The sequence below is a fragment of the Berghia stephanieae genome, chromosome 11, assembly GCF_034508935.2.
Source record: "Berghia stephanieae isolate SIO BIC M18660-M18661 chromosome 11, UCSD_Bste_1.3, whole genome shotgun sequence".
NCBI lineage: Eukaryota > Metazoa > Mollusca > Gastropoda > Nudibranchia > Aeolidiidae > Berghia > Berghia stephanieae.
This window is the reverse complement of record NC_088370.1, coordinates 33,529,420-33,543,994: the sequence shown is the minus strand read 5'-3', so window position 1 is coordinate 33,543,994 and position 14,575 is coordinate 33,529,420. Positions and strand designations below refer to the sequence as shown.

The 14,575-nt window shown below is 37.3% G+C and overlaps 1 protein-coding gene across 1 annotated transcript in view; it reads left to right on the top strand.

Moving 5' to 3' along the window:
• LOC144956400 (uridylate-specific endoribonuclease-like) overlaps positions 1-13,307 on the top strand; it is a 27,884-nt gene extending 14,577 nt beyond the window's left edge. Inside the window, exons 5-7 of the mRNA XM_078886900.1 lie at positions 5,510-5,716; positions 10,646-10,878; positions 12,963-13,307. Of these exons, the coding sequence (XP_078743026.1) occupies positions 5,510-5,716; positions 10,646-10,878; positions 12,963-13,178 (656 nt within the window). The 3' untranslated portion in view covers positions 13,179-13,307. The remainder of the gene's footprint in view (positions 1-5,509; positions 5,717-10,645; positions 10,879-12,962) is intronic.
• The last annotated feature ends 1,268 nt before the right edge of the window (positions 13,308-14,575 follow it).

Sequence of the window (14,575 nt, the reverse complement as noted above, 5' to 3'; positions counted from 1 at the left end):
TATAATAATAATAATAATAATAATAATAATAATAATAATAATAATAATAATAATAACAATAATAATAATAATAATAATAAAATAATAATAATAATAATAATAATAATATATAATAATAATAATAATAATAATAATAATAATAATAATAATAATAATACGAACCTTTTTCATGAAACAACGTCTCAAAGCGCTTTATAGATAATTAATTACTTAATAATAATAATGGTAACAACAATAAGTAAGGAATATAAATAACATTAAACAAACATCGAAAAACACCAAAGGTATACATATCATTGACCAGAACACAAATGACCGCTGGGCGACATGCATCATTTTGTATGGTCACTAACTCCTGGGAAAAATTTAAACGACATACCATCAACACCTTGATGAGCTGCAAAGGGTTGTTGGAAAATGGAGAACCAAATCTGCTCATGGCCACAATGCCAAACCTTACTTAGAAGAAATATCTGAATATCTTAAGTTGGCTACATGGCCAAATTCGTTTGGCTGGAGGAATTGAAGAATGCCTCAACAATGGAATGTGGCGTGCCCTTACAGAGAGAACGTAAAAATAGCATTGCTCTTATCTACTGACGAAATCCATCGTTTTGGTTAATGAGATATCACCATATTTGAGAAATCACTTTTCAAATGTTACTATATAGATACATACTTTATAAAATAAAAATATAACCAATAAACTTATTTTGATGAAAAGTTCACAATGATGTGTTGCAAAGAATGAAAAATAATAAGGGATGCACCCAAGATTAAAATTACCCGCTGTGAAAAATCACTGACTTCACGGTTCGATAACTCAGACTAAAAGATGGCTAAGAAATGATTCAAGTGGTGCATCTCTATGAACTTTTTATCAAAATAAGCTTATTGCTTATATTCTTATTTTATAAAAGTATGTATATAATAACATTTTAAAAGTGATTTCTCAAATATAATCAGGGTCTCATCTAACCAAACGATATAATGTTTCCTCAATTGATAAGAGAGACGCATGTTCAATGCCAAGTTGACGTTCTCTCTGAAAGGGCATGTATGGATGTGTTGCACATTGAGTGTACATTCTCAAAGAGCGAAACTCCTCACAGATTATCCAGTTCCGGCCGAATTATACTTCTGAGTGTAGAGGAAAAGTTATTCTTCTCTGTCGGTTTCAAACCGGTCAGATTATCTCATGGAAAATGGCTGCCTCAAGACTACAATATAAAAAGGAGGTATTTCCGGCATATTGACTTGTTTTGAACATTCATTCATTCATTCATTCATTCATTCATTCATCCCATAATCTGATGATCGTCGCGGGGATACATGGGATGCAGCTCTCACCACTTTTCGCCATTCTTCTCTATTATTGGCCTTCCCGAAAGACGTTCGTCAATATGTTCTTCCATCTTCATTCCTGTTCATTCCTTGATATTGTCCATCCAAACTTTCCTTTGTCCTCCTCTTCTTCCTCCTCCTTCAAGGGTGCCCTCCATCAACGTTCTACACAAACTTTCACACCTCACGATGTGGACAAACCATGACAGTTTCCTTCTTCTAACTGTGGTGATGAGGGGTTCCTGTCATTCTGCACGATCTTGTTCCTCTTTCAGTACGTCTTTATTGGTTCTGTGTTCTGCATACGACACCCGCAGGAATTTTCGATAACTTTTCATCTCAAAAGCAGAGATTCTGAGTTCTAATTCCGCAGTTAATGAACATGCATCTCTCGAAAGACACATTCTACCATTTCAAAACCATCTAGCGGTTGTAGAAAAAAAAAATCACAAGTATCAAAATAATAGGAGTTGCAATATGGATGCAGGTATTAGTCGAAAGAACAATAAACTCTGTCTGACGATAACACTTTCGACATGTCAACATCAGTTCTGTGTCTAAAATTATCCAATAACTATCTAAATGTGCATTTATTATTGTCCAAGAGTGTATATCTGTGAAATATTTTTTTTAATTAGGGAAAAAAATTAGCATTCAAATTACAAAATGCTATAAACCATTACAGCTGTTCAGATTTTGTAGTTAAGCGCATATTGAGTAAATATGTGAATCTCCCTCCGCCTTGAAACGGTATTAAGTCGGATTCTTCAATTTTGATTTTTTTGGTACCCAATCAAAGCTTAGTTTATGCTTTAAAATTTGATACCAACTTTTTAAAATTCTGATTATTCATTGCCCAATTATGACCGTTTGAAGTGGGGAGAGTGTAAAAACCAAGTTTTGAGAAAATCGACTTTGATGTGAGGCACCGTTTTCACGCACAGTCAAATCAATGGGGAAAGATAACTCCTTAGATACGGGCATTTGAAATTTAACGAGAATAGTAAAATTTGCAGGGACGCTAATTTTCAATTTGACTCACAGGAATTTCAGACACCACTCGGAAGAATTTCAATGCCGAAAGAGGAATTTCCGCACAAAAAAGGGAATTGGGATGGTATTTGGAATTGTGTGTAAATATTATATAGATAACTTTCCCGCACAAAAAAGGGAATTGGGATGGTATTTGGAATTGTGTTTAAATATTATATAGATAACTTATTAGAATTATATTATGATATATAAACACATTGCTAAATACAACCCCAAAGTTTCCTTATTTCAAATGAAGTAAAGCTCCAAAACCTAATGGTAGTGATTGTAGTAATGGTGGTAGTGAGGATAATGTGGTGTTGGTGGTTTTAGTAGTAGTAGTAGTAGTAGTAGTAGTAGTAGTAGTAGTAGTAGTAGTAGTGTGATGTGTGTTGTGGGTGATTGTAGTAGTGTAGTAAGATGTGGTGTTGGTAGGTTGTAGTAGTAGTGGTAGTGAAGATGTGTGTGGTGGTGGTTGTAGTAGTAGTGTCGTGAGAATGTGGTGTGGTGGTTGTAGTATGGTAGTGAAGATGTGGTGGTGGTGGTGGTTGTAGTAGTAGTGGTAGTGAAGATGTGGTGGTGGTGGTGGTTGTAGTAGAAGTGGTCGTGATGAAAATGTGGTGGTGGTGGTTGTAGTGTGTGTGTGTATGTGTGTGTATGTGTGTGTGTGTGTGTTTGAGAGAAAGAGTGCATCTAGTGATGAGTAGAGCAACATGAACTTGAAAAGCTAACAAGGCTAAAGTTTGAGGCCAAAGTATTTGTGATTAGCTATTATTGGTAAGTAGAGAAAGGTGAACATGAAAATTAATCCAGTGAGCGCAATTTATTGATTTGTGTGTTTGTGTGTGTGTGTGTGTGTGTGTGCGCGTATGTATGTGTGTGTTTATGTGAAGACGGAGAGAGATAGAGAATGATAGAGAGAGAGAGAGAGAGAGATAGATAGATAGAGAGAGAGAGAGAGAGAGAGAGAGAGAGAGAGAGAGAGAGAGAGAGAGAGAGAGAGAGAGAGAGAGATTTGAGCTGAATTTTTTTGAATGGTTTTTACGGCCCTGCAACATTATTGGTGGTGGTAGGGGTGGCTTTGTGGTGGGACGGTGATGTGATGGTGGTAGTAGAGATGATGATGTAATGGTGGTTGTAGTATAGATGGTGATGTGGTAGTTGTTGTAATAGTGGTGGTAGGGATAGTGATGTGGTGGTTATAGCAGTAGTGGTGGGGGCGGTGATGTGGTGGTTGTTGTAGTAGTGGTGGTAGGGATGGTGATGTGGTGGTTGTAGTAGTGGTGGTAGGGATGGTGATGTGGTTTTAGTAGTAGTGGTAGTGATGGTTGTAGTAGTAGTGATGATGATGCGGTGGTGATGGTGGTTGTAGTTGAAATAGTAGCAGTAGTGATGTTGATGATGTGGTGGTGGTTGTAGTATGAGTGGTAGTGATGATGATGTGGTGGTGGTGGTTTTAGTAGTAGTGGTAATGAAGATGATGTTGTGGTGGTGGTGGTTTTAGTAGTAGTGGTAGTGATGATGGTGTGGTGGTGGTTGTAGAAGTAGTGGTAGTGATGGTGGGGTTTGTAGTAGAAGTGGTAGGGAAAGGGGCAGCGTGGCTCAGCGGTACGGTCTTTGCTTCCTACCCGAAAGGTACCGAGTTCAATCACCAGCCGCTGCGTTGTGTGGCCTTGAGCAAGTCACCTCGCCCTAGCTCACTTTGCGGCGCTGCTCTGCGGCTGACGCCTGGGTTATTCCAGTCTTCCCTTGGAATAGACCCTAAAGACAAATTTCCCCTTGGGGATGAATAAAGGGAATTTTTTATTTTTTATTTAATGAGTAGTAGTAGTGGTAGTGATAATGATGTTGTGGTGACGGGTGTTGCTGTAGTGGTAATGATGATGATTGGTGATGATTGTAGTAGTAGTGACTGGAAGTGACAAATAGCGAAGGCCCGTTGATCAAACCTCTGAAGGAACGTTTTTCCCAATCCGCTGATAAAACATTTGATAAGCGCGCCCTCATTCTTTTGTTACAAGATGATCAAACCTCTGATGTTCGTTCAGAGCTTTGATCATCTGGTTTTGATTTCTAGATAGACGGAGAAGTCCTGTGCTTCCCTCTTTGAAGTGATGGATAATATGTGATCCTTCGCCTCAAAACGGTATTAAGTCAGGTTGGTTAAAATGTTGAAAATTGAATTTACAGCCAGAAATATCAGACTTTGAGTTTGTATGTTTTATTGAGGAGAATGGATACCATATTCTAGGGTGCTATTTCCAACAATTTATATTTTTGACCAGTTTAACATTTAATTCGGCTTTTAAGCATCTGGTTCGTTCCGACATAGTACCGTTTTGAGACGATGGGTCACATATGGTAAAATGTACATCGCTTCATAGATTTCACACTTTAGAAATAGAACATTGGACTGGATGAGAGCTGTGAAAAATACAATGTGTACTCACATTATTCATTTTCCATACTGTCTGTCGTCTTCAAATATCGATCGACTATAATGACCCCCATCTGGTCAAAAACTCTCAAATCCTGGACTTTAGGGAAATCTTCAATCAAGGAAGTCCCAGGGTAACTCTCTCCTTCTCGGAATTTTGCCCCAAAACTTGACATCCACCCAACACAAAAATAGATTTTTCTTACTCAAACAGAAAATTAACAAGTACATTCTATGCATGATATTGTTCAGCAAAACGTGCTCTACAATACAGTGTCAAGTTTTTATGACTATAATAAACAAATTTTCTTCAAAGTTTATGAGAAACAAAAATAATCAGATGAGAAAGTTGTTGGTTGCATCGTAACGAATGTGACGATTTTCCTGTAGTTGGTAACGGTAAGGAGAGGGTTAAAGAGTTTTTGAAAAGGTCATTTATATCGATCACATTTGAAGGACGAGGTTTTTGGCAAAATTTATTTTAAGAACGTGTTTTTTGTTTGTTTGTTTGTTTTTTTGTTTTGTTTGTATTTTTCCTTTTTTAGATTTCATCAGCATATAGCCGAACGAAACAAATTGTAAAGGGGTCTACAAGCTAAGTTTTACTCTTCGCTTTGGACTTTGTGAAGCGCTTTGAGTATAATCAGTGGACACTGCACGATTTCATAAGCTCTCCCTTTATCTATTTAATCTTTTAAATCAGGTTTTTCACACAAGTAGACGGATCCAAGCTGACGTCACCGACATTTTCTGCCTTCATAAATCTGCTTAACAACTACTACCCAGAAAACACCCACACTGAACACAGCACGTCCCACGAGACCGCTGAGGTGAATGCGTTCTTGGACGCCGTCCTTGAGACCAAGGTCATGGACGAGTTGCAGAAATTTCTCATATGCAAGAGTAGGTTTGTTGTTATATAATAATATTAATAAAATAATTATAATATATAATAATATATATAATAATTAATTGATGATGATATGATAATAATAATAATAATAATAATAATAATATAATAAATAATAATAATAATATAATAATAATAATAATAATAATAATAATATAAAATAATAATATAATAATAATATAATAATAATATATATATGATAATATATATATATAATATATAAATATAATAATATAATAATAAAAAATAAAAAAAAATAAGATATGATAATGATATGAAATGAAATGATAATAATATAATAATAATAATAATAATAATAATAAAATAATAATAATATAATAATAATATAATAATAATACTTTATTGCGTCCCAAAAAGGAAATGTATTTTACTGACGTGTTATAATTTACACAACAAGATAAAAATACAATGGAAATAGGATGTAACAGGAGCAGTTCCACAACCAGAGCCGCGCTTTATAATATGAATTATTTCAACACTGTAAAATAGTTTAAACTGTCACCATAAATTGAAAATTGAAAAGATTGCAAAATAAATAAATTGATAAATTAATATTTACATTTTTTGAAAGTAAAAATGAGGAATTATTATATAAAATGATAAATTGCCTTATACTGGACGGCAGAAAAGATTTTCGGTGTCTCTCTCTGCTTTTGTTGAAATAGAAAAAGGGCGACCACTCCTTCCTAACATAATAACTGATGGTCTTAGTGGATGATTCTGGTCATTTAGTGTTTTAGTTATTTTACTAATACAAAATTTCTCGTATAAAATATCTACATCGTCAACATCATTTATATAGCATTTAATGAATTTTTAAATATTTGAATTTATTTTGTTCCTTTCCACTGCTAAACAATTGCCTCCCCAAGCTGTCATACAAAATGACAAGACACTCGATTACGGCTTTATAAAATGTGACCCATCGTCTCAAAACGGTATTATGTCGGAACGAACCATATGCTTAAAATCCGAATTAAATGTCAAACTGGTCAAAAATATAAATTGTTGGCATTAGCACCCTAAAATATGGTATCAATTCCCCTCAATAAAACATACAAAGTCAAAACAAGTCTGATCTCTCTGGCTATAAATTCAATTATCAACATCTTAACCAACCCGACTTAATACCGTTTTGAGGCGAAGGGTCACAAATAATGGCTTATGTCCCCTACACACCTAACGTTCTACTGGCCGGTATACCCCCGGTAACGGTAAACCGTTTAGCCCATCAATATACAAAATTTAAATAAATGTATGACTTTCGTAGAAGATGGTGAAAACCAGATGTAAATGTGACCCTTCGCCTCAAAACGGTATTAAGTCGGGTTGGTTAAGATGTTGAAAATTGAATTTATAGCCAGAAATATCAGACTTGTGTTGAGTTTGTATGTTTTATTGACGAGAATGGATACCACATTTTAGGGTGCCAATGCCAACAGTTTATATTTTTGACCAGTTTGACATTTAATTTGACTTTTAAGCATATGGTTCGTTCCGACATAATACCGTTTTGAGACGATTGGTCACAAATATCTAAAATTGGTTTAGAATTATAAGTCTTTGAAATCAGGGAAAGACTTGATAGAGGCCCTACCCTGGATATTCAAGGCGATTGGTTAGGTTGGTTGGTCAGGCCGCCCCTTTGGGCGCCCAACAGGAGCCACAAGATTGACGTAACTATAGATAGTATGCGCTTGGCCAAGGAGTTCACAACATTGCCATCCGGAAGTATAACTAACCAACACACAAACTCTGTGTAACCATGAACTTTTATAGTCTGGTTAATACAGTTTAGTGAGAACAACTCACAAACGCGGATGGCAAAAACTATAACAAAGGCCTGAGTGACGTCATCTGCATACTATCTATAGTACTTTTAGTAAGCCATAGTCAAAAGTCTTCGCCATTTAAGGTGATATAATACTCTTAACTCACTCAATCCTAGAGATTTTTGCTACTTTTCAAAATTGAAAATAATGTATTCAAAATGAGCTTGTACGAGTGTATAGATAGTTTTATTCAACTATCATTAACATGTAAAAACTAAGAACATTAGCGTTGATAATACGCCTATAATTTGTCTCAGAAAAATATAATAAATAGGCATGGGGTAAAAGTAACCCGGGTAATCTACGGATATGTGACCCTTTGCCTCAAAACGGTATTAAGTCCGGTTGGTTAAGATGTTGAAAATTGAATTTATAGCCAGAAACATCAGACTTGTGCTGAGTTTGTATGTTTTATTGACGAGAATGGACACCATATTTTAGGACTCTAATGCCAACAATTTATATTTTTGACCAGTTTGACATTTAATTCGGCTTTTAAAAGCATGTGGTTCGTTCCGACATAATACCGTTTTGAGACGATGGGTCACATATAGTCAGTGTTTGGGTTGAGTGAGTCAATAGGGGAAATATACAGTATTCTCACTATGCTGTGACTGTTTGGCCTTGAGCAATGTTTGAACGTTTTTGACAAGTTTAGGCTCATTGTTGTCGATCGATATAATCCCTCTCCTTACCAACTATAGGAAAATCGTCACATTCGTTACGATACAATCAACATTTTTCTTATTCAAATTTCTTTTGTACATCAAAACATTTAAAGAAAATGAACAATGTGTTGAAGAGCATGTTTTACTAAAGAAATTATGTATGGCAAAAACTTTACTGCTATTGTGTTTGAGTGATAAAAAATATATTTGAGTGTTAGTTGGGTGTGAAGTTTTGGGGAGAATCTTGAGAATGGCTTGTGAGGAGATGGTTAATAGGGATAATACATTACTCTCACTGTACTATGCTGTGACTGTGTGGTCTTGACCAATGTTTGGACGTTTTTGACAAGTTCAGGCTCATTATTATCAATCAATATTAAGGACGTATTCTTGACCAAAAATTTAAAAAACGTGTTTTTTTTTTCACATTACGGAAGACTTGACATTTTTGGTTCTCTATAGGGAATGAGATTAGCGGAAGAGTAGCTTCCCTTGATTGGACGTCACCTTACAGAGAGAACGTCTCACGCCGCTTTCACCGGAAGCGAGTACGAGAGACGCATGTGCAAAACCAATATGACGTTCTCTCTCTAATAACTTCTCCACCGGTGACGTCTAGTGCCGCGCTGAGGACCGGACCGAGGACCGGTCCCACGGTCTTTTAGCTGTGAACCGTGGTCCAGTCCCAAAGAGGAAGACCGCCGGCGGTCCTCACTTCTTATCACCTTTCAACGGTCTCGCGCCATACTACTTCCCCAGCGATTCGTTGCCTCGGTCCTTTGCCTATCTTCCACCAATCACCACCCATCCCACTTAATTAATCGCACCCACCCCCTTTGCCATACACTAAACGACACAGACGACCATAGAGGCAGACGACCACCTCCCTCCACTCCGCAAACCGCCCTTTCGTGTGTGAGATGGGGGGAACAGGAGGCGCACGCCTTGGACGATTCCATTATACGGGGTAAATTTCAAAATTTACTACACCATAATGATCGCAATGACAATGATCTATGATGAAGGCATGACCCCTCTTCTCTAATGGGTTATTGTTTGAAATGTATGTGACTACTAAAGATGTGTGTGTGTGTGTGTGTGTGTGTGTGTGTGTCGAACCTAGCAAGTTGCAAGTCTGATTTTTTGTTTTCTTTTGTCCATCTCTTGTCGCCACTCCTTTCTATCGCATTGTTGTCATTTAAAATAATACAATAATATTAAAATTTCGTTTGGTGTTTTAACTAATCAAGTAATATGAGTTTCATTAGTTTCTTCCGTCCAAAAAAAAAAAACAGTTATAACGTCTGTATTTTTAAAAGGTCCAATAGAATATTTGGGGACCCCGATAGCTCAGTTGATAGAGCACTCTCTTTATACGCAAAGGGCCAGAGATCGATCCCGGGTGCAGTCGATTTTTTTCTGAATCCCTGTCTACTCAGCAATGAATGGGTAGCTGAGTTTGTTAGATCTGGCGAAAAGTCACCATCGACCCCTCTTATCACCTCATCCACCCCCTCTTATTATAACTTCACGTCTCTCTCTTACTCTTCAATGCTCGCTGCCCTCTAATGTGTGTGTGTGTGGGGGGGGGGGGGGAGGGGGGGGGGTAGGAGTTGCGTGTGTGTATCAACGCCACGAACAACTCGATCAACGCCTTGGGCGATGCCATTATCTCCGTTAATGGGGATAAATTTCAAATTTTATTAAATTATCGAAGTAACAATGAAGTACGGTGAGCAAATAAAGAAGGCATCACCCCTCTTCTCTAATTAGGTTACAATTTGAAATGAGTGTTACTACTCCGTGTGTTTTACTCCTGTAGGCCACGGTTTTCATCGTGTAGCGGTCTTTAACGGTTCAAGAATGAACGGACCGGTCTAGAGACCGGTCCTTGCGGTCTTCATTTCCCAAGGACCGTAGGACCGTGGTCCTTAAGCTTGCCAAGGACCGCCCCGCACTGGTGACGTCCAATCAAGGGACGCTACTCTTCCGCTAATCTCATTCCCTATTGGGGAAGAATAGTGCGATTATGTCGTCTAGTGGTATGACACTCGCTTTCGGATCGGAAGGTCCTGGGTTCGAGCCTCGCGCTCGGCGCATAGTTGAGTCCTTGGACAAGGCCCTTTACTCACATTCTCTCACCGTACTCAGGTGTAAAATGAGTACCTAGCCGTTAATAGCGTTGTCTTTGTCCGAAAATTTGTAATATCGCCTAACAGGCGTCATGTCCCGTCCCACATGTTAAATGTTGCTGTTGACCAGAGACCCCTTGTAAAGTGCTTTGAGCACATTTAGTGGATATTGCGCTATATAAAGCTAATTTTTTAAAGAATAATTGATCCATCAAAGGGAATTCCCGATGCGATGCCCTTACTTTATAAACGTTCAAAATTTATTTCAGACAAAGTGTCATCAAAAGCGGATTTGAAGACGACTTTGAAAAAGATCTGGTTTGATTTTTATACTCGAGGCTCCAGAGACGCTTATCACAGCTCGTCAGGATTTGAACACGTCCTGGTTGGAGAGTTCAAGAGATCGACCATTGTGAACGGATTTCACTCATGGCTGAGTTTTTACGAGAAGGAAAAGACTGGAGACATCAACTATCTGGGATACGTTTCTAAGAGGACTGACGTGAGTTGGTTTTAATATATTGTACCCTTTACATCAACTTTAAAATACCGTGAGCTTTTTATTTTATATAGCCTTCTATAAAGTCTGATGTCACGTCGCCCAGCAAGAAAATCGGTACTTTTTTCATGCTGGCAAGAACTTTTCATATGTGACCCATCGTCTCAAAACGGTATTATGTCGGAACGAACCATATGCTTAAAAGCCGAATTAAATGTTAAACTGGTCAAAAATATAAACTGTTGTCATAAGCACCCTAAAATATGGTATCCGTTCTTCTCAATAAAACATACAAACTCAACACAAGTCTGGTATTCCTGGCTATAAAATCAATTTTCAACATCTTAACCAACCCGACTTAATACCGTTTTGAGGCGAAGGGTAACATATGTCATGTGATCAGAATGTGTAAATGTCAAAACATGATCAGATTTATAATTTTTTTTTCTCCTCTTGATATACACTTCTATGCTCGTCGGAGAAATATTTCATAAGGGCGTCCGCCATTAGCCCGATAGTTTAGAGTCAGTTACTAAGTTACCATGAGTCATTTCGAGGATTTTAGCCATCCACGTTTATAATTCTTACTAAATTGTATTAACCAGACTATAAACCTTCAAGGTTACACATAGATTGTGTTGGTTCGCCGTTATAGTTTTGATGGCAATGTTGTGAGTTTTGGCCAAGCGCATAATATTATCTATATTTTATTGTGAAAATCTCAAATTAACCAAAAATTCTAGACAACATTAATCGGGGACTTTCTTTTCAATATTCTTCAATAGTCGTAACGTCACTTCCTTCCTAATGACGCATGGTAACTTAGTAACACTGGCTTTAAACTATCGGAACAATGGCGGACGCCCGTATGAAATATTTCTCCGGCGAGCATAAAAGCGTATCCAGAGGGGAAAAAAAATATAAATTTGATCATGTTTTGACTTTTACACATTCTGATCACAAGACTTATGAAAAGTTCTAGCCAGCATGAAGAATAAAAAGTAATGATTTTCTCTGTTTAGAACCAAGATGGCCGCCGTTGCCGGGCGGCGTGACATCAGACTACTGAATCCAATTGAAACTTGTATTTGAGTGGCTTTATAACAGCCGCTGTGTGACACGCGAGTTCCTGTTTTAGATCCTTTCCAGAAACGCTTTATTCACATTGTTTCACCATAAGGATCTCCCATAGTGGACAGGGAGGTACATACTGTGTCTTCTATCCCCTTATATCTGTTTTCCAACATGCTTTCTGTCTTTGTCTTGGAATGAAATTACTTGGTTTTGTCATGGCCCTGGCCGTAGTCCTAGCTGGGAAGGAAACAGTCAAATGCATAGTTATTGTTTTGGAAGATGATATTTTTTCCTGGTAAATCATCTCTCTGTTATGTATTATTTAATTTGTTATTTTGAATGTATAATGTAAGCATTTGAGTGTTTTCCTCTCTGTTGGCTCTTGTGCATATATCCGGGTGAGACTTGTAGGTGATCCCAGACTAAGTACATTGGTGGTATGCTCTTGGAATCTACATCTGATCCCTATTTGTTCCCAGTTCCCCTTTGTCTTACTTTTTCTTGGGTGCTTTAATTGTGATTCTAGAACTTTTTACTATCCCATTTTCTTCCTTTTTACTGGCGCTGATATAACCTAAATGTGTTGCAAGCTCCGTAAAACCCTTAAAAACAAAACAAAACAAACCATAAGAATGTTCAAATTGAGCACGGTACCCGACATAGCGTTGCCTTCGTTGAGCGGCTATGTGGTCTTGCGGTATGACACTCGAATTCGGATCAGAAGGTCCTGGGTTCGAGCTTCGCCGCTCGGCGCGTAGTTGAGTCCTTGTAAAATTTTCTTTACTCACATTCTCTCATCGTTGTAAGATGAGTACCTGGCCGCTAACGGCGTTATCTCAGTCCGAAAAAAATGTACTATCGCCTAACAGGCGTTATGTCCCGTCCTACATGTTAAGTGTTGCTGTTGGCCAGGGACCCCTTTTAAAGCGCTTTGGGTACGAATAGTGGATATTGCGCTATATAAATGCTCTATTTTCATTTTTTTACAACATTCATTACTCTTTAATCCGCAGCCTGAAATAGCCTCAGTTGCTTTCACCTGGGACGGCCACTACAAAGCCAAGGGAAGTTTTTTCGTAGGGACAAGTCCAGAGTTTGACCTAGCGATCTACACACTTTGTTACCTGATGCACTCTGGCCACATGTGTAAACTCACCATAAACGGCCACCGTGTTTCTATCAAGACCTACGACCGTAAGGGACATGTAGCCACGGCTTTTGTCCTGTAAGGAAACTATTGTGACTAGGCGGGGTTCCGGACAACACACTGTGGGTCAATGAAGTACATACTGTGTCTTCTATCACCGTATGTTGTCCAACATGCTTTCTGTCTTTGTCTTGGAATGAGATTACTTGGTTTTGTCCTGGCCCTGGCCGGAGTCCTGGCTGGGAGGGAAACAGTCAAATGCATAGTTATTGTTTTGGGAGATGATGTTTTTTTCCTTGTAAATCATCTCTCTGTTATGTATTATTAAATTTGTTATTTTGAATTTATAATGTAAGCATTTGTGTGTATTCCTCTTTGTGGGGACCGTGCTTGTGTCCAGATGAGACTTATTGGTGATCTCAAACTAAGTACATTGATGGTATGCGCTTGGAATCTACATCTGATCCCTATTTGTCCCCAGTTTCCATTTGCCTTACTTTTTCTTGGATGCTTTAATTGTAATTCTAGAACTTTTTACTATCCCATTTTCTTCCTTTTTACTGGCGCTGATATAACATAAATGTGTTGCAAGCGCGGTAAAACCCTTAAAAACAAATCAAAAACAATATATCGTGAAATAAATTAGAATTGATGGACAAAATGTATTTTACATTTCTTTCAAGATTTAGATTCAATTTCATTATTGAGCATTTGTGACCGATCTCCTCGAAATGGTATAATATCGGGATGCGTAAAATGGATTCTTAAAACTAAATTTTTGCGTTTTTTGATTTTTCAAACTTCCGAAATTTGAATATTTTAACTGATGAAATCTTCAAATCTTTGCATGATATGGTAAAATTTGTGTATTTTTCGAGTTTTAAAATAATAAAAATTAAGAAATTTATATAGACGTAATTGTCGATTTTTTTTTTCATGTTTTTGTTGGTCAAATTGGTCAAATTTTTGCATTTTTTCGATTTTTATAAATTCCGAAATTTAGTTGTTTTGACTAATGAAATCTTCGAATTTTAGCATGATATGTTCCAACTTTTGCATTTTTTAGGTTTTGGAATGATAAAAGTAAAGAAATTTTGAAACTCGAATTTTAAACTTGACGTACACAATTTTTGTTGAAATTAATGCCTGAGGATAGCTATTTAAATGAAATAAATTAATAAAATTCCCTTTATTCATCCTTTCGGATCGGAATGTCCTGGGTTCAAGCCTCCCTCGGCGCATAGTTGAGTCCTTGGAGAAGGCTTTCTACTCACATTCTCTCACCGTACTTGGGTGTAAAATGAGTACCTGGCCGTTAACAGCGTTGTCTCTGTCGGAAAAAAATGTAACATCGCCTAACAGGCGTCATGTACCGATCTATGGTATTCTAGTATTGATTCAAGAAGGCCATTCTCTATCCATAAGATCTATGTAGTTAATTACAAATAATAAATCACTAGTTGTAAAAAAATCTATTTG